General features: G+C 45.2%; 1 protein-coding gene across 2 annotated transcripts in view; it reads right to left on the bottom strand.

The window, feature by feature from the left end:
- Positions 1–6,532: 6,532 nt before the first annotated feature.
- Positions 6,533–24,048, bottom strand: part of LOC127595842 (Krueppel-like factor 7) — a 28,127-nt gene continuing 10,611 nt past the window's right edge. The window contains exons 2-4 of one of the 2 annotated variants that reach the window (XM_052057758.1): positions 17,878–18,478; positions 12,216–12,339; positions 6,533–9,271 (exon numbers count right to left, since the gene is read on the bottom strand). In XM_052057758.1, the coding sequence (XP_051913718.1) occupies positions 9,220–9,271; positions 12,216–12,339; positions 17,878–18,478 (777 nt within the window). In that variant the 3' untranslated portion in view covers positions 6,533–9,219. Of the gene's footprint in view, positions 9,272–11,066; positions 12,340–17,877; positions 18,479–24,048 lie in introns of those variants that run through there. The other variant, XM_052057756.1, reaches the window with a different exon arrangement.

Genomic DNA, 24,048 nt, shown 5'->3' with positions numbered 1-24,048 from the left:
GGCTCTTTGAAGTGAATGATGGAGGCCGGCTCCCACCTCATTGGGAGCCGGAAGGGGAGGGTTACACACACACACACACACACGCTGCAGTTTAGAGAAGGGGGAGGGGTTAGAGAAGAGACACACACAGCAGCACACTGAGCAGCGCGAACAAGACAGACGAGGAGACGAGAGAGCTAGTTAGTGAAAAAAAACAACACGGTGGAAAGTGGAAAGGTGAGAAAATGGATAGGAAACGCAGTGAAATATGGAATCATTTCAATTTAATTGATAGTTTAAAGGCAGCGTGTAGACTGCGCAAGGTTAAAATATCCCATAGATCAGGCTCCACAAATAACCTGCACAGGCACATCAGAAATGTCCACCCATCAGTACAATTTGAAGAGAAAAGACAAGCAAGGGAACCAGCTATTAATGAAGGTGCTAGTGTGTCTGCAACTGTTGCTGCTGCTGCAATGTCACAACTGCCTAGATGTACAACCCAGAGCTCTATGAGCCACTTTATGCAAAAAGCTATAAAACCAGAAAAACAGGACACAATTGACGAGGAACTAGGTAAAATGATTGCAAGGGATTTTCATCCGTTTTGTGTTGGCTGTGTGTTGTCACAACATCTGTCCCCCCAGAGAGAATCTTCTCCATAACAGGGCAAAGATTAACACAGAGGAGAAACAGGATCAACCCCTCAAAGCTGAGGCACTTGGTTTTTCTTCATGTCAATCTTCGCTAAAGACAAGCTAAAACCTTTACCTGAATGCTGCTTTTTTTCTTTTACTTTTACAAATTTTAATTTATAATTTGTTGTGTGGTAATGTTGTTTTACTGTAAATACAATACAATACAATACATACAATACATGCTGATTTATATAGTGCTTTCACAACAGCGGCAGCTGTAACAAAGCGCTTAATAAAACAGTTAACATAAAGTAAAATAATAAACACAACACATAACATAAAACACGGACAGTCATGCAGTTCTAACCACTTTTCCATCACACGCTTTGTTGTTTGAAGCAGTTTGAGATGAAAGAGGAGAGAATCAAAGTGTCCTTTAACCAGTGGATCAGTGACGTCATGCTCAAAATGTGCACACGTCGGCTACAAGCTAAGTTTCAAAGTCAACAAGAAGCTGTAGCATCCATTGACGAAAAAAAGAGATTGGTTCACTTCTGCTGTCCCATGGAAATCCATTTCAATTCCAAGCGGCGACTCAAGGTTCCAAATACGCATCGGCGCTCTTCGCCAACGCTCCTCTCTCCTCATCCTCAAGTTCAGCAGCCATCCATCCAGCCGCACCAACGCCGACTGTCCAACAGTGCTGACATAGCCACTGAACAAATCGGGGTTGTGAAAAATGCTGCCCATTTCTGGCGCAAAAAACACAAGTGCCCCAGGTCTGTCCAGCACCAACAGTCAATGGCGCCGACATTCCTCCCAATCAAAATCTGTGCTGGTACAGGCGTGCTGCCGAGAATGCTACCACCAAGCACAGATACTGCTCCTTTGACGAATGTCGTGGCCAAAAAGCGCTGAAAACAGTCCATATCAGGTCCACACGATGAAACAACAAACAACATGTGACAAAACAAAAGACAAAAACAGCAAAAAAGAACAAAAAAGCAAGGCTCTTGAAGAGCACTTGCCGAAGGCTGCCTACTAAATAAATAAATAGTTAAAAGCTTATAAATATACACATTCATAGATTGGAACTTTTTGACGACCTTGTTTTGAGATGGGTCTTTGTACTTTGTTTTTATTTTTGTAGCACTCCATGTTGAGTATGTTCAGAAGAATATAAATAAAGCCATATAAATAATAAATATTTGATATAATGTCTATTTTTTGCATTAGTACTTCATTTTACACATAATATTACGTTATTTTTGGTATTAATTTAAGCAACAAAAAAACTGAGGAGCCATTTGGGAGCCGAAAGAGCCGGCTCTTTTTAGGGAAACGAGCTAAAAGAGCGGCTCTCTAAAAGGAGCCGGAATTCCCATCACTAGCGTGCGCGTGCGCGTGCACGTGCACGTGCGCGTGCACATGCGCGTGTGTGTGTTGAGTGTGTGCGTGTGTGCGCGTGTGTGCGCGTGCGTGCGCGTGCGCGCGCGCGCGTGCGTGCGTGCGTGCCCGTGTGGGTTTAACTGAAGGAGGGAAAAAAACAGGAGAAAAAAAAGTCGGCTTCTATTAGTAGCCGGCTCCCTTCGTTCACCTCAAAGAACCGACTAAAGAGCCGCTGCGTTCGCGAACGACACGACACTAAAATATATATTTTTTGACACGGCACTTGCATTCTAAGAACAGCAGGGAGCAGTACTAGAACATGCATCATTATGTGCGAAAGGACGAATATTTTTGTCTTCCTCTGGGAAAGGTTGTCGTCCTCCTTTATAATAATTGACATGGCCGAATGAGAATCAATGAAATGATTTGAATAAAAGTGTATGCATTTATGAGTGCAATGCTTCTTTTCAACATACATTAGAAAATATATACCACGTGTGCAAATTGAATGCTGTATTGCTGTTGCCATTGTAAAATATGTTTTAGCTACTGAGGAGTGCGTAAATAGAGGGAAGGGGCTTTTCCAGGGTATCAGCGACCCAAGTCCTGCATAGGCAACCATGGCATGTGTTGACCAATCAAATGGATTTGATCATACCTGTCAGCAAGACTCAACATCTGGTGTGTATGTAAACGTGTGATGGCGTATGCACATAAACCCAATTTATTAGAAACACAAGGTCAAAAAAAGAAAAGCCCCGTGTACAGCTGCAGGCACTTCATCAAGCAAAGGAAAAAAGCGAGGCCCGTGACTCTGACCAACAGATGAGTGCAAGGGACAATCAAACCCATACTCGGAATTCAAAATACTGTACTTGCTCTTCAAACTTATATGAAGACACTTGCGGTGTGAATCAACGCATATGTTTGTCTGAAAACATGATTTTTCTATGTATTATTAACACATTGAAAAAGCTTTAATAATTAAGGTGTAATGTACAGACATGACACTTTTGAAACACATCTCATTCAAAGCCAGCTATTTTCATCCCCCCACCCTTTACCCTCAAATGTGGAAAGAAAAAAAAACATTAAAGTCATTCAAAATATATTCCTGGGATTGAGTGTCTGGATTCTGAAGAGACATGAAAATACATCATCAGTGGGAACAAATGAGTTTTAAAATACATCCATGCACAGTGATCGCCCTCAACATCTTAAAACACGAGTATGGAGACATATATGGTTCTGAGTATCAAATCCTCTTTGTAATTTTAAGCAAGTGAGCACACACTGCGGCTGCTGGTTGAAATGCATGCATTTCAGGAAATTGTGTTCCAGCCCAACTCCTTATTTCTGCCCGTCAGTTCATTATTGGGCTCTGTCGCCAAACATTCAGCCTCACTCCCTTGACCCATTAACCCTTTATTTGAGGTGCCAATTTGAAGGAGAGGCCCGTAATCCCACTCTGAGAGGGGAAGGTATTTGGTTTGGACGATAGAAATGGATTAAACGGCTTACATTAAAGGCCAGTTTAATTGAACCAATCAATCCTGATTCTGCCGCCATAAGATAAGCGATGAACGGGACAGATAGCGTATGTAGGTCACGGATGGGGGTGGTTGATGGCATTTGATTGGTGGACATTCATACCAAGCAAAAGCACTCCTGAATCAGAACCAAATGTATTGACTGCTGCTGGTTACTGCGCATGGCAATTTTATTAAAACGCCACAGCTGTCCTAAACTAACAGCAACAAAAAATACCCAAATAATATTTCATGCTGGCAGCAATTTGGCCTCACACTTCAAATCAGGGGTCAAATCTCAGTGTGGGGGGTGGGTGCGTTCCACTTGTTTCGTTTTTTTTTTTTTCCATGTCCTCCGTGAACACCTGTCTTCCCTTGCCGCGCCATTATTGGCAGTATTCAGTTGCAAACAAGTGAGATAGCGGTGACCTTTCCATTCAACCTGGTAGCAAAGTGAGCTCGTTAAACTCGGCTGTTTAATTAGCAGGGGGATGGCAATCAAAGAGGAGTCCGGGACCTCTGTGGGCGTAGCGATGGATCAATGGCCATCGGGGAGCCTTTAGGTGCTGCAGCGCACGACTTTTCCGTGCTCAGAATGCAAAAGAAACCACAATGGTCTCACAAAAATGTCTCTGAAGGAACATGAGTCTTTTGCGACCACGCTCATCATCAACGATCAAGCTACATATACAGAATGTAGTATGTTTCAATGTCGTCAGCAAACTGGAAAAATGGCAAGCTAAAGTGTCAGAGTGCTTTGGAAAACACACATAACTGAGGTCCAAGTGGAAGCAAGTAGCATAAAAAAAAATCAGAAGGCTCAACTCTGTTGGTCTATTTTTTACAGCAAGAGAGCGAAAGAACTCCATAATGCATGATGGCTCTGTGGAGTGCTGAAGACTTGGTGGTCCACCACGAGTCTAGGTTCGCTTCTCCACTCCAAGATCTTATTCGTGTGCGCGCAGGCTGAAGTCAGTTCTAGTTCTAGCCTGATCTCCTTCGGTAAACAAGCGTTTACAAGCCAGATGAGTGACTTGTTTGGCTCGAAATAACAATTGGCTTCTTGTTCCCAGCACTGTCTGCCACTTCTCCCACAAAAAAAAAACAAAACAAAACAGTCCACTAGTCTCCAGTATCTTAGCATAATCCAAATTGCATTCGCGGATACTAACTAATGACATAAAAGAGATTTTGGATGGCGACGTACCTCACAGGAGTTGAGATGTCGCTCAGAGTGGCAAAGAGACGGAAGCTTGACGCAGGTGCTTCTCTGCAACCAGCAGGGTGATTAGCCTTTGATTACAGAGGGCCAAGCTGACACATTCCCTATAATTGTAACTATCAAAGCACTCGGCTGCTTGTGCTGGTTGCACAAAATCAAAAGACCTTCACAATTGCTCGTTGATGTAAATTAGCCTCTCCTTGATGAAATGGTGTCTCAGAGATTTCTCGAAAAATACTGCATGAATCTTTATGAGACAACTCAGGCATGTGTAACAAGGGTCACACTTTGGTGCTTGTGCAAAGTACTGTGGCACCTTGCTGAGGTGCCCGCAGTTCTAGTCCATTTCTTAAAGTTATGCTTTCTGTTTAGGACGTAATATGCGACTGTAGGTGTGCAGGACTTTCGTTCGTGGTTTGGTTGTTTAGATAGTCGCTGTTCAACTTAAAAGCTGTATGAGTAGGTCTACAGTAAAACATTTCAGTGGTGCTTAGATTTAGGTGAGGAGAATCTTTTGAATTTGTGTGACCCTTTTTGAGTATCCGCCTGTTAATTAAAATCAAGGAACAAAACAAATTGTTCCAAATATATAGATATTTTCTTGCATTTGTGTGCAAACTGTTCTCTCAAACACAAGACATGTTAAGAAAATAAAAGACTAATTAAAGTGGCCACGACAGTTTTGTGATGTCTTGCCACAACTTAACAATGGAACTGGACTGCCATGTGACCCTTGCCCATCGACAGAACCTCCTCAAGTCATTGGAACAAAATTCCTGTTTGCTTTTTGTCTTTGATTGACAGGCAACCAGTGGAGTCTGTCCTAATTGAGCAGATATGCCTCAGCCCCTGCTGTGACCCTCAACGGGACAGGCTGTACATCACAAAACGGATGAGAGAGGACCACAAAGAGGGAAAATTAAGTCTCAAACAGCGTGTTGATCAAGGCAGCTTTTCAATTATTTGCAGAATATTCTGCTGGGGATCTGGGGTGTAATAGCGGGATTTAAAAATGTGCTGTTGTCCTGCTGTGAAACTTCCTAGCAGTGGGAGTGCGGGTATTAGTGGCGGTGGCTTCACTGTGAACATGTTTAAGGGAAGCGCAGTCTACATTGAAAAATGGCTCCATTAGTTCTCTTGCGGTAGTCGGTACAGTTCAGTTGCTAGCTGTTTTATAATTACCAATAAAAGGACATGATATGTTTAACTGACACAAGTAAGCTTCTTGATGAGAGTAAAAGTTTCAATTAGAGAGTATTAAATACAATAAAAAAAGGGAAGGGGGGGGGGTTGTGAGGGAGCGGGGGCTAGCCCTGATGGGAGCTCCTCTTTGCCAGACCCGAGGAGAATTAATACACCGCATCGGACCATTTAGCGGGGAGTAATTACTCCCTAATTAGCTATTACTTATTCGATTAGCGTTTTATCAGCTGGTCATGGTCAAAAAGCAGTCAAAGCAGAGACACCTTTTCACCTTGTTGGCTAACAGATGTGATTACGCACTGCGAGCAGGTGTTTTTAGCCATCCTGTGAAGGATGGAATCAGAAATCCTCAAGCGAGGAGCGCAATAAGAACTGATTGGATTCAATTGCGCTTCACGTTGTGAGCAACTGCAAATAAATATCAGTGATGGAGCCTAAATGCACTCTCCGGGTGTTCGTTGTTGACAAAACAGCTGATTCTGCGATTGAGTCTTGATAAGACGTCTTTAAAGACACTGTCGCGGGCACTGTGTGAATTTTTGTCAAAGAACAGACCAGACAGGAAGCATGCCTACTCCATGCCAAACTGCATCTACCATTTATTACACTTAATTACACTCTTAAATTAAAAAAGAATATATCAAACCAACGAACAAACAAACAAACAGTCCTTGCATAGAGATATTACAATACCAATTTAAAAAAATGAATTATGAAACAAACCGGTAACAAAAATAAATCTTTCTCGTTTTTCGTCAATAAAGAACATTATCATACCCATACATTATAATATACAAATGATAAATTTTAAAACTCTTTATACAGTCGAAAGAAAGGGAGAAAGACAACAACACAGGAAAATGGAGGAAGATGGGAGATGATGGGGGGCAGGGGGTGTAGGGGACAGACAGGAGTTGAAAGCGTTGTTATCTTGTGGAGGGGAGGGGAAGGCAACAAGGGGACGCTGGTAGAAAAAAAGGGGTCTGATTTCAAATTCAGAAGGATATCAGCGATGCTGAGAGCTGCAGCCTGCACCTCAGACCGAGCAAGCGCGTGCGCGTGAGTGTGTGCGTGTTTGTGTGTGTAAGTGTGTGTGGGGTTGGTCACACTCTCGCATGAGCGTGTCTGTGTGCACGTGCCAAGTGCTTGCTCTAATGCATGTGCACAAGTTGGTGTATAAAACAATTACCGTATAGAGATGCAGTGATAGTGGCGTGATGTGCACAAGCGGACAGGAAACATCAGCTATGTTACTATTTTTTGTTGTTGTTTACTGTTTTTGTTTTACAGTGCAAATACAGACAAAAACACACACACACACACACACACACACACACACACACAGGCACAGCATAATTGACAATCATTCATAAAAAGGACACATAAGTGAAGCACCCAAAAATAAAACAAAAGTATAAAAAAGTAAACATTCACATTTGAACTCCAAGTTTTCCAGCGCGCACATTTGAGAAGAAATAGTTGAGTCGCTTCCAAAGAATATTTGGGATATTTCTGTGCTCCAGTCCAGGGTTGTCCATAAGAACATTTGAAACAACCAAAATGTCATTTCCACGCAGTCATTCATGCCAACAACAGAGCTGGAGTATTGAAAGTCATACATCGAGCTGCCGTTGACGGTGCAAACCACTTGTATTCATTTTGTCTGCATCCATTCCGGACGGAACACTCGGACTGCTTGCGAGGAGCTGATCTGGTGCTTTACGTACTAATCCTAAAAGTGAAATAAGACAGGTGTCCATGTTCCTCATTTGACTCCCCAAAAATTCAATTTCTTAAGTATTGGGCTAAAGATCCCAGCTGAGTCAACAAGAAGTGTGGCATCGCCTCCATTATGTCCGTGCCGCCTGGATATAAGGCAGAGCTGGCGTCTGGGATTCAGGAGTCAGAGCACCGAAGAGAACTGCAACTACACGTCATTGTATGTTCATGTCTCATTCACGGACCTGAAAGGGCAGTTATCTTTGCTGACTGGGCAGGACCTGGCCCGCCCTAACCACTCGACCCCACGGAAACCTGCGCTCCCAACCTCCGGACGGTCAACAGGAACAAAGTGTGACGCGTCACGGCGTGACTTCCTCGATTAACAACGATGTGGAAAGAGATGCGCTGCGAACAAGGAGTGACCGCTTCGCCATTCACATTTTCAGCTGCATCGTGCACAGACACATTAGAAATACATTCACATTGATCTCTCAGCCAGTTGATTGGATTTGTCCTTCTGCAAGTTCATTCCGTGTCCTACAGAGGATAAATCTGCGAAATGTCCCAGGAGATGCGTAGGGCCTGATCTACTGGAGAAAATTGCATTCTGAACGCAACTTGGCTAAATTGGAACAGTTCTGCATGGCCGAGCAACGCGGTGGCGGGTCGGGTGCCAATCACTCTCAAAGGGCCGAGAGGTCACTTCAGGCATCGACACTTTTTATTTGGCCGCATCCATTCCCAAAAAGTTCTTCAGAATGGTGGAATTCCGAACAAAGTTGAGGTCTTTGCTTCAAGACAATGTAGCCTTTACATACGTAGCGATCTTGTCTGATGTGCGATGACAGTCAGCAATCTGCTTTGATTTGTGCATGGGGCCCAAGTTCCTCCCATTCTGACAAACCAGGGCTTTTCTTTTCAACAAGAGGCTTGCCAAGAGTCAACTGTGCAATAATGTGAGCTCCGACGACGTGGACATCAGGCCCAAGCAGGAGACGGACCGCTGTTGACCACATCCGTAGCAAAGTCCGGATGGACGAGGTTTCGAAAAAACCTGCGGTCGTCTGTATCACCTCAATCAACTCCGGCAAAAAGAAAAAAAAAACACTCCTAATATTCAAGTCTGCAATCGCCATCCAAACGAGTGCCGTCCAAGCAGAAGGATTCGTAAATGGATCCAGTTTGAAAGTATGAGAGGTCAAACTTTGACTTAACAGAAAGGCTCCAGCAACTTAGCAAGATGGTGTTTTCGCTCAGAGAGGACCGAATATGAGTGCAAAAGTTGCTGCGTGTGGGGCAATACTGCTTAAATGCGAGGCAAAAGTGGACCGAACCCACGAGCTGCCAGCTCAAGGTCCCATCGGAGGAGGCAGATGACGCTTCATGGAATCAGTCATGTGGGACCCGTATGTTGCCTGCCCATGTTCACGCCAAAGCGTGGCGCGTCTGCCTCCGATCCGGAAAATTTCTCCCCAAGTGATGTTGTCCTCTCTGCTTCCTCACCGCCTCCACTCCCTTCTGACATGCCGTGCGCTCTTCAGACGTGCCTCTTCATGTGCAGCGCCAAATGATCCGACCGGGAGAAACACCTGCAAACAACGGAGGGGGAAAACGCTCCATTAGTTTACAAACACGGCACTCTGGAAAGGGGATTGTTTAGTCGATGCGATTAGCTAGCGCGCACTGAGCCATGGGTGTTGATGCAAGTGGTCCTTGTGTAACTCATTCATAATCAGCATTTTCAGTTGCGGCTCCTAATGATTTGACTTGTCGTGCTGCAAGCAACAGCCGAAGCTGCAAAAAAAACCCAAACGATAACGAGGACAACATGTTGCCTTTTAAATGTTTTTATTCCCCACAAAATGTGTTTTAAATTATGCATGTCCATGAACACATGCATGGGGCCTTTGTTAGACATTCGAAATGATTACATCCAAACATTCCCCCAATAGGACGCGTCTCACACCATTCTTGCTCTGTGTGTTCCCAAGTAAAGGAGGGCCTGAAGTGTTGCTTCCTCTGACATAATTGCAAGCTGTATGATGTTGTGATCTACAAATATGTCAGACAGAGGAATATCGCTCATGCTACGAACATGATGCTATTCAAGACCAAAATCAAACAGAATTGCAACATCGTTGGTGTAATTCATACTCGCATGGCCTGACTGCATGGCAACGTGCAGCGTTTGCATAACACCGGCCTCGTTTAGGTACATGACAACACAAGCAGCTCTGGGAAAAATTAACAGACACATCACAACTTTATGCCAGCAAGTCTTAATTGTGATGCAGAGAAATTGAAGTGCTAATGTCTTTTTCTGTAAAGATCTATATCATCGTAAAACAAAGCACAGCAAAGCCCATCCTCGATTTGGTTTTCTTCTGGTTAATTGCTTCGTCCTTGCATCAGTTTCTTCATTTTTCCAGAGCCGTATAAATTTGAAAAAAATCTAAACAAGTGCCTACGAGCTCCCTGTAATCAATCTCACAGAAGACCGCAATCCTCATCAAGCTCTAAAGTCAAAAGTCATAGCGCGTGTTGATATGTTTGCACTTGAAACGATCATGGTGACCTAACTGCCTATGAACAGTTATACTTAATGCACACGTCTTTGGCTTTAAATATTTGCAGATATCTTCCTGCTCAATTTTGCTAGTGTGCTTTAGTCTGCGAGATTGTCCAGTTAATCCTGAACGTTACCAACATTTGATCATTTAAGGCTCTTGGCCAGTGCTTGTGCACTTAAGTGGGAAAACCAATCGATTTGGGGGGGGGGGGGGGGGGGGGGCAGAGATGGCAGATATTGTAAAAATATTCCAAGATTGTGTGTTACACAGCCTAACAGGTTTCCAAGATTTTCTTTTCCTCTGACGTTTTACACCATTCCACATCGAGGTGATACATTTGATTCAATTCAAAGACATTGAAGTGAGATGTTTCTTTTTTTTTTACACTTACGATTGCTTCACTCCAGCAAAAGAGAGAGGCTACTGTCAGGATCAATCAATGTTTGGCCGAGGGGCGGAGTTACACTGATGTACCACCAGTCATCGGTCTTACTGCCACACCTGCAAGCATGACGCGTCTGCGCTTGTGTGTGCATGCGCACGTGAGTACTGTGCATGTGCGTGTGCGTGTGTGTGTGTGTGTATTACTCTCTTCTGCCATCAGACAGCATAGCCAACACATGCGGTTCACGAAAGGCCCAGGAGACTCTCGAGCATGTTTTTCGTGTCGTTCAGCGAGACAGATGGTAACGTACAAGTCACAACTCGGGGGCACCGCACCAGCTGGCACACCGCAGGTCTCTCACCCCCTCCCCACTCACCTCCCAAAGCCCCCTCCCCAGCCTCCATCTTGCAGCCTGTCTTCTTTTTCCCCTCCCTCTTCCTTCATCTCAGCATGATCTGCGTTGGGCCCAAGGGCTTGGGCGCCGTGCGACACATGACAGAGATGAGCCTGAATTAGGTAGCGCACCCGGAGGGTAGTGGGGTGGTACTCAGAGGAAAGGGGGAGAAGGGGAAATGGGGGGGGGTTACTGTATTTACAGTGTGTCTGTCCAGCTGAGGTCTGACAGATGCTCTGAAGACCGCATTACTGGCTCATCAACCCAAGCAAGCTATCAGGTCGCGCGCACTTGGTGGTAAAAGACACTTAACTGGCCTGCTATTTGCTTATGATGCAGAACGGCCGTGTTTACTGTCATATTTATAGCATATGCACATAATTCTGTTGACTCGTCACAACTAACAACACATTTACTTTTCAATATCGTCGCTGACACTGATAGATGGGTCAACATGGCCTCATAAAACGATCTTTATGATGCTGCAGATGCTTTACAACTCTCTCAGATTTATCATGCTGGATGCGTGTTCAAGGAGATCACAAAAATGACCTTTTCATCCCAGCAGCTATTCCCCAGAAGACAAAATTGCTGTGAGATCCCCAAGGTGTCAGCAAGGGGCGGATCACAGACAGAGGCTTGTAATTAAAACAGGGCTAAAGATTTTTGTGTCACAGCCAAGCCTGATCTTTTTATAGCAAATAATGGCCCGCGAATGCTTGATGGTTTCGCCAGCCAGGCTGCAAATTAACATTTTGCTTGTGTTTCATTATTAAACAGGGGCCGCAGTGACTAATTAAGGTAGGGTGTCGACGGCAAATTACGTCACATCACCATAGCAGCAATGCTTGAATAATATCTGCGTTTTGTATTGGAATAGGCAGAGATGGATAAAGCTTCACTGCAATGCTCGGGGCCGCCTCAATCCATCTGCCAAAGAATTAAATATTTAGACACTGAAATATCATGTGGAGCAAACTGCTTAGCTGGTCAGTTTACTCTGTTCAAGGACACTTGGGGTCGGAGCAGCAGTCACAAAATGTTCTGGGAAGTAAGCAGGTCAGAGCGTGAGCTTTTATTTACAGAAACACACTGACCTGTATTTAGCAACGTCCTCGGCTCAAGCGTGATTATACAAAATAACGAGGTAAAAAAGTGGCGGATTGAGGGGCACGTTGACAGACCTGTCGCAGTGGTTGCACTTGAAGGGTTTGGCGCCGGTGTGTTTGCGGTAGTGCCTCGTCAGCTCGTCGCTCCGGGCGAACCGCCACTCGCAGCCGTCCCATGAGCACTTGTATGGCTTCTCACCTGCATGGGGGAGAGGGAGGAAAACACCTGTTTCATCAATGATAATACATTAAGCAAAGACACTGATTATGTCCCAATGGTGCGTGATGATGCTGAACACACAGAAGAAGAAAGGCATGAAGTGGGAGAAGAACATGAGGGGAAGTTTGGAAGGGTTGCAGAGATTAGTTTTAACATGTTGCTAATTTGTGTGCTGACGAATGGCAACAGCACCTCCTTTTAACAGTTCAATCGTGAGTTAAAATGTACTTCAGTTCCTGTGTTTTTGCCAAGAAATAAGATGAATGTAAGTAACCAACCACTATTTTATATACTGCTCACAGTGCAGAGGTGCTGGGTTTGAGTTTGGATGTTCTCCCCATGCCTGCGTGGGTTTTCTCCGGGTGATCCAGTTTCCTCCCACATTCCCAAAATGCTCTAAATTGTTCGGTTGTTCGTCTCTGTGTGCCCTGCGATTGGCTGCCCGAAGACAGCTTGAATAGGCTCCAGCACGTCCGCGACCTTTGTGAGGACAAGCGGATTAGAAAATGGATGGATGGATGGATGGATGGATGGATACATGGGCTACTAGAGTACATTGAAAAAAAATGTGTGTTGAATTTACTCAATTTTATTTCTCATCAAGTGGCTGCCCAAAATGTAACTATCTGGAGCCAGATACATGTTTTAAATAGATGTATAGCCTACTTTAAAAAGCTGTCATTGGGCAGGAAACGGGGTGCACTCTGAACTGGTTGCCAGCAAATCACAGGGCACACCTAGACAAAAACCCTGTTACACTCACAATCACACCTTTGAGCGTTCAATCAACATACCATGCAAGCTTTTGGAATGTGGGAGGAAACTGGAGTACACAGAGAAAATCCACACTGGCAGGGGAAGAAAATATGAAGCCCGCATTGGAAGGCTCTAGCTTGGATGTGCACCCTGGATCTCTGTACTGTGAGGTGGATATGCAAAGTGGAAGGCGAACAGTGAATCATTGCACTGTACATGAAGCGGTCCATGATTATTTGCAATCATGGCAACGCACAATATGCATAACCCACTGCAGTGCTGGACCCAGAATGGGACTACATTGTGTAAACATTACCTGCCTGTCTCAGCAACAAGCAGAGGATTTCTATACTATCATGTGACAGCCACCGAGCACTTTACCCAGCCCACATTCCGTGCTTTGGTGTTCTGTACTGATTTTTTTTTTTTAATCGACAACGTCATCAGTGTTGACTTAAAAAGAAACTGAATACATACAAACCCTAGTCTGTACCCACAAACACTTAGAACAGCAGTTCTGGGCCGACCGGCAATGAAGCCCCGGGAGACAAGGATGCCTGACTCTGTTGCCTAGCAATGGGGCCACGAGAGAAGTAGTGTGTGTTGATGCTGGGTGCATGCAACATGAGGAGGCAGCATAGTCAGTGCAGCTGGCTGGATCTGGCAACGGCACGCTGCCATGCCACCGGCCAATTACCGGGCATGCAGGCAGAGCATGGAGGCAGTTGCCTAGAAACGGTAACTGTCGAGATGTACAGAGCAATGGGGGAGGGATAGTGAGAGGTGGTAGCGGTGGCGGTGCGGAAGGAAGGAGGAAGGAGGTGGGGGGCATTAAGAGACCACTGCCTGCAGCAATAATAACCACTCAGCTACCGAGTCCTCCAACGATATGCTGCCCCGTTGCCTGGTAACAGAATCAAAACCTCCCCCACCTTTTCTTTCTTGAGATACCCTCACAAAAACAGACACATAGACTCGCCTGCTCTCACACACACACGCACACACACACAAACACACACAAACACAAATTTACAAATGTACACCCACTGCTTCCATTCAGTGGGATTGAGTGCCACTGAAAAATGGAGATCACTGATCTAATCCAGCAGATTAGCCCAAACTCGTCAGTATAATCAGATTATTCTTTTGTTACTTTTGGAAAACATGTCATGGTTTATGTTGTGGATCATTTCCTTTCATTAAGATGATTATAAATCCTGTGCAAGCTCCATTGAAAGTGTTCAGAAACCTCTGCTCAGACTTGTCCCGGTGCCCAAATGCTTCCTCCCTCCACTCTAAAATGCCTTGCAGAATAATCAAATCAAATAAGAAATTATACGTTGGCATCCGTAATCTGATAACTGGGTGTTTCCTGAGTCACGGTAATCATATCATGTGTCATCTGTTACTTCTGATTGTTCCCTCACACACACACACACACACACACACACACACACACACATTGGGAATGCACTCCAGCCTCTCAGGTGCCAGTGTTGATCTTAATTGCATTTCCTCCATTAACTGGAGCCGGTGCCGGGCATCCGGGTCTCAGAGGTCATTAGAGAGGCTCGCCGAGAGCGCTTTACGGGCTCCGACCTGCAACCAGCAGTCCGGCTTTTGATATGAGAGAGCAGTATTTGGTTGGGGGCAGCTACATGAAGAGAGGCAGATTATGTATGGGAGACGGGTGAGAGAGTGGGGAGCCTTGATGTCAGCTCAAATATGTATCAAAAGGAAACTTTTCTCAATTTAAATTGCTTTGAAATGAGTCAAAATACAACAACTGCACGTTTACATTGTTGTGTTTGATGGCTTTCACATGGACACTGGTAGTAATCATTGGATATAATGATGGGAGTGTAATCCTGACATGCAGAAGCCAGAGAGAGACAGTTTGGGGTTGCACTGTTGACTGCCACTTCCCACCACGTCACTACTCAATAAAAGCCATGTGGCACGGTTACGTGTCAAAGTTGACTTAGATATGTCATGATTGTTGTGAAGATGTCTTGTTTGCTTTGGTTTTTTTTGGACTCACCAGCTGGAGTGGGGCGTTCCCTCATGAGCCGCACCTGACGCTAATCATGCCGCGTTTCCAGCTGCCTTTAAAAACTCTGCCACGTCGACAACTGGCTTTCAGATTATTTCAGCCTAGCTCACGTCTCCCATTTCCAAATGCCTGAATATTCTAGACGTTCATGTTTTTGCCTTAGATTTTCTCAACACGTTTCCTTGTTCTTGTTTCCTCAGTTTAATTATTCTCGCATATTGGATCTACTTGTTCTTTTGTAACAAGCGATTTCCCTTCATCTTATCCTTGCCTTTTGCAAGCGTTTTTGGTTTTGTTTCGCTTTTTCCTGGTTCGTGGTTACCAGCGTCCTCTGCTGTACTTTGTCGGTTTTGCGTTTTGTAAATAAACATCCACCGAGATCTAACAGAATAGTGCTGCACGTTAGAAGCTGTGTCTGACTGTGTTAAACAGTGAAGGAACTTCCACGGGGTCAAATAAAAACTGGAGTTCAAGTATTTTTATGAAGGCAGACACAAGAGAGGAAGGTGATGTCAAACGAGCGACAGAGGAAGAATAACTTGAGCAGCCTCGTGTTTTAGCTCTTCCCTCAACCTGCTCCCTATCTAATTGTACCACTCCTTATCTGTCATAAGCCTATTCACAAAAAGCTCTACAGGGCACCGCTATTCCATGCCGACCCGTCTAATTCCAGATTAAATCGTCGCCTTTTCTCCGGCAGTAATTTATGGAAATAACAAGCAAGAAAAAGAGGATTTGAGTAATGACATCTTTAAACGTGTCAGGATAATCGTGCACTGACTGGGGAGCCTGCTTTACAGCTGTTGCGTTGCAGAGGGTCGTTGCCTTATATCATTTTGTTTGAGTCTTATGGCTTACGTCCTTAACACATGAGTCATCTATGCGAATAAAATATTTGATATATGTGCTGTTTGATCCTAATATCAACCCACTTTCTTGTGGCGGGTCAACACGAGTAGAAATTGCACGCTTGAGTGTTTTTTTTCTGGTCTACCCACTTGTCATAATATTTACCCGCTTGGTCGACAAATATACTTCACGGGCGAACTCAGTGGGTGTATCTCTGTTTTAGTGTGGCTAGCGCTTACCTGTGTGATGTGCTTCACAGAAAGTTCAATCAAACCTTGAGAGTTTCCTAGCCCTTTGTCAAACAAGGCACGTCCAAGCTGATTTTACTCACAAGCATAAGAACACAAAATGTGTGTTTTGCACAGCGTTGGCGGGTGGCATAGAGTTGGCACAAATGCATCACTTCAATCCCATAAGATCCAAACTCACTGTATGGGCTCACCAGTAGTCTCCTGCTACACCTTTTTGACTCATTGGGGCAGCGGTTCTTAACTGTCGTCACCATGGTAATAATCAGAGCGTCGGATGTTGACGACACATATCCCACAATGCATTGTGCCAAACGTAAATGCAGGCTAATATGAGAGAGTATAAAACTTAACAGATAACAGGAAACGCCACACTCTGACAATGGTAGACAGCTGATGTGCACCAGTGTGTCACACGTACATACAAAAGAAGGGGAGAGCATTCTTCAGGCTACCAAAAGAAGAACCAAGGTGTAGAGCCAGCGTTCGTGCGAGCGCACCAGGGCCGCACCGCCATCTGGTATGCTGCTCAAAGTGACGGACTCATCATTCTAGTGTATGATTTGCCCCGTAGATGCAGCAATGATATGATTAACCGATAAATATACAAATGGCAGAGAATAATGTGGAATTAAATGTCTTACAGTATAGGCCCAATGGCATTCAGATAGGCCCCCGAGTGCGAGCTTCTTCGTGAACCGGTGCAACTGACTGAGAGAAAGTTCAACATGTAGCGGAATTATATGAATCTATTAAGACTTCTGATCAGCCCTCTGTTGGCACACACTATAATCATGGCCACGGGGTAGCACAGAATCGCTCGTGGGTTGGTCAACACATACCAACATAAAGTGACTGACAGAAAAATCAACAAATTTTTCTGTCAGTCAAAGTTCTGTCAAAGATTTTTTTTTCCCGATATACCCTTGGTTATAGTGGGCCATAATTGTCTCCATCCCGCATACACAACTTTCAGTGGACTCACAAGCTATATCCTGGTTTAGAAAGAAGGATTTAGATGACGGCAAGCCCTGCGCTGACACTGCCTCCATAACTGTTCTGTCTGGATGATTACAGCCCCAGCAAAAGGCGGTCAGTCACTGACCTAGACCCGCAAGAAGCTTTAGTGGGGGTGTGGGAGTGGGGTGTCAGTGTTAGAAATAAAGCTGGGAATGTCAGGTGGCCTATCCAGGTCAATCCATCCATCACTGAACAGTTACTTGGGCAGAGGACAGCTCCCCGACAGGGGTCTGAGTGGTTTGGGATGGACATGGAGGAGTGAAAGAGTTGGGGCATCAAGACCCCTCCCTCCCCCTCCCTCCCCTTTGCTTTAGTCAACAGCCCTGTCGCTGGAGACCAGGTTCAGGTTGAAAGAGTGGTTCAAGAGAAGTAGTGTTACTCCTTCACTCTAACAAGAAGTTTTCATTTCCTACTTAACCTCATTCCTGAGTGAGAATGGAGAACACAGGGAATTTTCATCACAACAAAAGAAGCGTAACAGATGGCTGGACAATACGGTATGTCCGTATAAACAGATGTGTACAGTATATGAGGAATGGAAGTGGTATCAAAACCCATTTGAAATATCTTGCGGCTAATCAAAATTCTCACCTGTGTGTGTCCTCTGATGGGCCTTAAGGTGAGAGCTCTTTGTGTAAACCTTTCTGCAGCCATTAAACTGGCAGCGGTGGATCCTCTTCTTGTTCTCTGGAAGATCCCCGAGCACACATGCTACTCCCTCATCTTCCTCCTTTACCTGCGCAGGGAGCGGGTGCGACGGCACCAGCCGGGCGGCGCTGAGCCCCACCTTCCTGGCCACCAGCTTGAGGGTGAATGTCCCATCAGCAGATGCCGTGAGCGAGGGGCTGGGTTTCACAAGGTGCCGACCAAGTTCCGGCGATGACGGGGGCGTCAGGGAGGTGACTGCACTTAACTGTGCCTGGTGAACTCCTTCCATCCCTTCTGTGGGTTCGGGTACCTTTGATTCTGTTTTTATAGAAGTTGTGGAGGGTAAGTTCTTCCGTGCGGGGCAAAGTATCACTGTTGGTGGGCTCTGGGGCTCATGTGTGCTAGGGAGAAGAACGTCAGCGAGCTCTTCCTCGCCATCCTCCTTCAGGTAGGCAGGGGTCAAGAGCCCATCCAAATCATGGTCGAAGAGCTCCGAAAGACGCTTTGGCTCCGTCTGCAGATAACGCTCCAACTCCAGGCAGGTCTGGAAGAGATAAAAACAGCAGACTGCTCACTCTTCAATCCAACTTGATAAACATCCATCATTGGATATGCCAACATGTACTTGTCGACACTCCACTCACTCAGCTGTCACAAAAACCACAAACACACCCACGCGCGTGCGTGCCCACACACACACACACACACACACACACACACATAACCAGAAACCTGTGCCAGTGATTATACACTGATTAATTGCAAGTGCAATAGGTGATGTTCAAAACTGAATGCAGTTCTTATCAAACAACATTTCACCGTTTACAGAAACACGCATGTGTCAGCCTCCAGCAAGCTAATATTGAAAGATTGATTCCTCTGTATTTATGGTCGGCTTCTTTCTAATTACCCCGTACATAATCATAGAGGCCAAACAAAAGAGCACTGATTTGTGCACGCTGGCGTCATGAGGAGTCGATTACTTGACACGATGCTGTCAAGCATCTTTGAGTCGAGCCGGCCAGGGAATGAGGCGTCCAGTGTCCAAGGATAAAGCTATTATGTGCGGGCAGACGGCGCCGGTGTGATCCCAGGGATCGTTGTGTCTTACTTGTAACCACTAACCTGTTTTGACAGCTGAGATGGAGGCGAGCAGCTCTGGCGGGTGCGTACTACTCCCCACTTCATTTGTGTGTAAATAGGCACTGACACACAGTCGCTGCTCCCATTATCAGAAATAAGGTTCTACACACTGAACGCATCAGAGATATTTACACTCCACCACTACCTCCCCCTAGTTTCCCAATTCCTCTTCCATCCTTCCCTCCTCGTTTGCACCTTCTAAAAATAAAATCACACATTTCTCTCTCTCTCCCTTTTTTTTTTTTTTTGGCAGGGAGGGATCTGTTGCTAGGGAATGTGTCTTCCCGGAACAAAAGAGTTTTTTTTTTTGTGGGTGTTGTAATGTTTACACGATTTGCATACAGACATCAAATTAAAATCCACTCAAGAGCACCCACCACTTCCCTATGCCACACGCCTACATTATTTCTTCCTGACTCTGCGCTTTATGCTTTATATAAATTGACAAACAAGTTCATATCTTGTTCATATCTGCTCCCCTCTCCTACGCTTACTCTCCGCAGCCTGATTTCCCTTATTTTTCAGGCCTCTCGTTGTGCAGGCGGGTTTCTCTCTCAAGGTGAGCACTAATTATCCGCCTAAACCAGCCACTCAGAGAGGAATTTCTTCAGCAAAGCGCTGAGGACTGCGAACCACGGTGAGAGTGCATATGGGAGCTAGTCCAAGCAGGCGGAAAAGAGGATAGAAGAAGATAAGTGCAAGGCAGAGGCAAGTGGAAAGTGAGTAGAGCAACGGGGGTGACTGGGTGAAAGAAGCCAAAGAGCCGAAGAAGGTCTTGACTTGATTTTCTCCGCAGGGGTAATGGGGGAGTGAATCCTTTTTGGAAGTGTGACATTTGGTGTAAGAAAGTCCTGTCAGTGGTGCTCACACACACACACACACGCACACACACACACACACACACACACACACACACACATACACACACACACACACACACACAACCACAGAGGAGCGTGCAGGTGCTCAAAAACACAAGGTTACAAACCATGGCGATATGATGGCATGTCGGCTCTAACATTGCATGAGGTGGCGCGACTACTGTGAAACTTCTGCATGAGTTGTGGCTGCCATCCTCTCTTTTCTACGCTTCCTGTCCCCTGTCACTCCATCGGACACCACCGCCCTACCGGGTCGGTATCCCCCAGGTGGTGACATTAACATTGTTTGAGAGAAGGTCATGTGTTTGATCAGCAACTTGTGTGTGTTTATTGCTGTGCAGCGTGGGTGGTGCCACGTCGTCTGTGTAAAAGAATCATAATTATATGCTGCTCTGAGTGTAATTATTCAGCGCTTGTGTTTTTGCGTGAACACCCACTGTATGCTCATGCATAAACAAATCTCTTTCCTGACCAAGTGCCCTAAAGTGTGTGTGTGTGAGAGAGACAGAGAGAGAGAGAGAGAGAGAGAGAGAGAGAGAGAGAGAGAGAGAGAGAGAGAGAGAGAGAGAGAGAGAGAGAGGCTCCTTGGCGAAGCGCCTGTCTGGAATGCCGACCTTTATTGGTTTTGCACAAAGCCAAGTTCCATTTTTCTAATGGCCTTTTCGGGATGATTCCTCTAGGCCGGCCAGGATGAAGCGTGACAATCCGCTGGCGAGCCAAGCTGCCAACCACTGAGAGAAAGGTGATGATGGTGACGGTGCATTTGCAGCCATGGTGTGACACGGTAGCCCATGTCTTAAATCTTACTCAAACAAAATCATTGATGCTTTTGGCAAAAATTGAATAAACAAATGTTAGCTTCGCGGGTGGATTGTAGCATGAAAAACAACTCTGGGTGAAGACTTCTCCGTGTGAGCAATTGTGTGCAAGACAATAGAAAATGCCAAGGTTTCTTTCTTCTTCCTTTCTCCGGATTGACTGGCGCCCAATCCACTCAGCTGGGATAAGCTCCATTTAAACAAAGCCGAAATGTGGGCAAGCAGTACAGAAAATAGATGGATGGTGTGTTTTTTGTTTTTTTTTGTACAAATGCAACATTTTCAAAACAACCCAGACACAGGAGAGATGCATATGTCAAACAATTAGCTGGCAATACTGGCAATGTAGTAAATAAATGTGATATAATGTACATGCTAATCAAATGTTAAAACTCCTCGGGGACACAGTATTTTCAACATCATTCACCTTTACACCTGGGAGGTACGAAAAATTTAATGCTGCTCCGCTAGCCACAACATACACATTACTGGTGAATCATTTCCGACATCAGCTCTTAACAAACATATGTTTGCCAATGCTATTTTGGCTGTGGTACACTCATCCATGTCCAGAGAGCAGTTTCTAACATGAGAGCAGCCCTAACATGCTGTTTACACAAGTTGCTGCAAAAAAAAAAAAAACGACATGAAGGTATATGCTGTATAAAAGGGACATTCAAAAGGCATTTCTCCGCCTTTCTGTTCATACATCTATTTAGATGAGTGAGTGCCGTGTAATAGCGCAGATTTGCACATGGCTTTCTTTTCAGAGGTTAGCATAGTTTATAGCATGATGTAATCTTCTTCATGAGCCTCTTTAGCTTCTTTTGGGCAATGCTTATTTCAAAAATAAACTCCCCAAATGTGTCAGAAACCACGAAAAGCACCCAGGGGCACAATGTAGACACACGACTGCAGTTTTAAATACAGCAGGTGTGACAACGCCAGACAGACAGGCTCAGCCTCACCTCCCCTCTTTTGCGGGGCCGTGGGTCTGGCAGCTGATGCCCTCTCCCCCGTTGCCTGCCTCCACCAGCCTGCCACCGCCATCAAAGCGCAGCCTGCCTCCCAACTGTTAGTTCCCTGCTATGGCGCTAATAAAAAGCCTGGGTTATAAATATGAAGAGAGGGGCGTGCGTAATGCCCTAAAGGAGCGCCCAAAACACCACTAAACAGATAAATGTAATGGTATGGATATGGCTCATTAATTTTAGCGTACTTAGTTTTTACAGAAGCTGTGATAGAGACAAGGTGTTATGAATAATATACAAAGCATCAGGATGCATTTAAATGCAAAGCGGTTTACATGGGACGTGAGGAGGAACCAATTCATCTGCTTTGTCCTCTTACAGGCTGCACAACTGCTGAGTAATATGGATTTGATTTTTTCCTGATGTAAATTCGTAGCCGCATCGATTCTGCATTATTTAGCATAACAAGCGACATCCTGTTAATGGCAAGTCACAGATTGATGAAATATTCAAAAAAAACAAACTGTGCTCGGGAGTCATTTTGGATGCAACAGAATTTGTGTTGCCGTTGACTTTCTCTGTCTTGCGGCATCCCACTTGTGAAGGTTTTCCCACAAATGGGGAAAAAGGACTGGCTGTTAAAGCTGAGCACTTGCTTTTATTTATTTACAAAGTCAGGGCCAACTTAACTCTCTTATTCTTTTGATGCAGAGCCCTGCTGTGTGTGTGTGTGTGTCTCATCCTGGAGAGGTGCTACAGGCCTCCCATTGATCTTGGGCCGTGCCATCACTTTGAGGTGACAGCTAAATGACCTGCAGCCCTGGGCGCTGACCATCTCACCATCATGTGTGTGTTTGTGTGTGTCTGTGTGTCTGTGTGTGTGTTTGCATTGGAGTGACTAATCGATAGGGAATGATGCCTGCATAGAGCTCATCAGTGGTGGCAGTCGCAGCAGACAGACTGTAATCTATAGCTTCGCTGAGCAATGCTTACATGGCGCACCCCCACCTGCATGCACACAGAATCCAAAAAGAACTCACCCTCCTCCCCTTTCCCGCTAAGCTCCCCTTTAGGCTCCTGGCCGGCACCCCCTGAAAGCTGCAGCCTCCTCAGAGAGCAGCACGGCGTCATCGTGGCCAGGCAGCCTGCAGGGCGACGAGGGAGGCAACGCTTAATTTTCCTCAACCCGAGCGGCGCTTGCATTCGCCGTCATTCTCAACAGACTCACTGGCAGGGGTGCAGGGTTTGGCCAGAAGGGATCTTAGACGAGCTGGTGGGGCTCGGGAGCAAAAAAAAAAAAAAGAGGGAGGAGAGACACAAAGAGAAGGGTGCTCCAGGGGAGAGAGGAAGCTCATTTATCTGCCTTCTGTGAGGTGAGACGTAAAGAAGAAGAAAGGTGGGTAGCGCGAGGGGTGAAAGATCTACAAACATTACGCTGCAGTTAAGAGTCAAAGATAGCGTGGAAGAGATACTCCTGATCCACAAAAAGCTCCATCTCTGCCAGCAATTGCACCTAACCTAGCTGCAGATAACATGTGGCGGAAACATCTTAATTACACACACGGCCTTATCAAGAGACATGAGCCCGGCAGTGATAATCAGTGCCGGCGTCAGGCCCTTCCGTCAATGTCTTGTGGGACTTTCAGATCGAGCGGGCATCAGGGTGATAACACACATCACCACTTGTTAAATCACAATCCACTGATGGGCTTTGAGCGGATAAAGCAGAAAAACATTGCTCCTCAATTATTGGACAGTATTTTATTCTTCAGATGAAATGCACAACAAGTCATTTTTAATCCATCCAATTGTTTTACAGCCCAGGACTCCAAACTGAGATATTTTCCCCAACACTCTTTCTTCTTTCTGCACCCCCAAACGTATATTACACTATACTATACTATACTATACTATACTATACTATACTATACTATACTATACTATACTATACTATACTATACACTACTATACTATACTATACTATTTTCAAAGAAATATCACAGATGGGTAATCTGTCTTTCGCACGCTATGTAAACCGATTGAGGCCTTGAGGTTCCGGTAACCTTGAGGTGCACACAGCGTTCAGGAGGGCTTTGGGGAACAACAAGTGTACAGCACTTTTAAAAGACTGAAGCCAATCTCTATGAAAGGTGTGTGACAAAGGGTGGAAAAAGTCTTTTTGTTCTCGTATTAAGAACGGTGATTTGAGAGGCGAGTGTGTAAGAGGATCGAGAACTCAAGACAGGAGGGCACTGGTGGAGAGGACGGATGAAGATGCAGCAAAGAGGAGAGTGGCAAAGA

This window comes from Hippocampus zosterae, chromosome 2 (assembly GCF_025434085.1).
Source record: "Hippocampus zosterae strain Florida chromosome 2, ASM2543408v3, whole genome shotgun sequence".
Taxonomy (NCBI): Eukaryota; Metazoa; Chordata; class Actinopteri; order Syngnathiformes; family Syngnathidae; genus Hippocampus; species Hippocampus zosterae.
The sequence above is the reverse complement of the archived record's forward strand: the minus strand, read 5'-3'. Positions and strand labels throughout refer to the sequence as shown.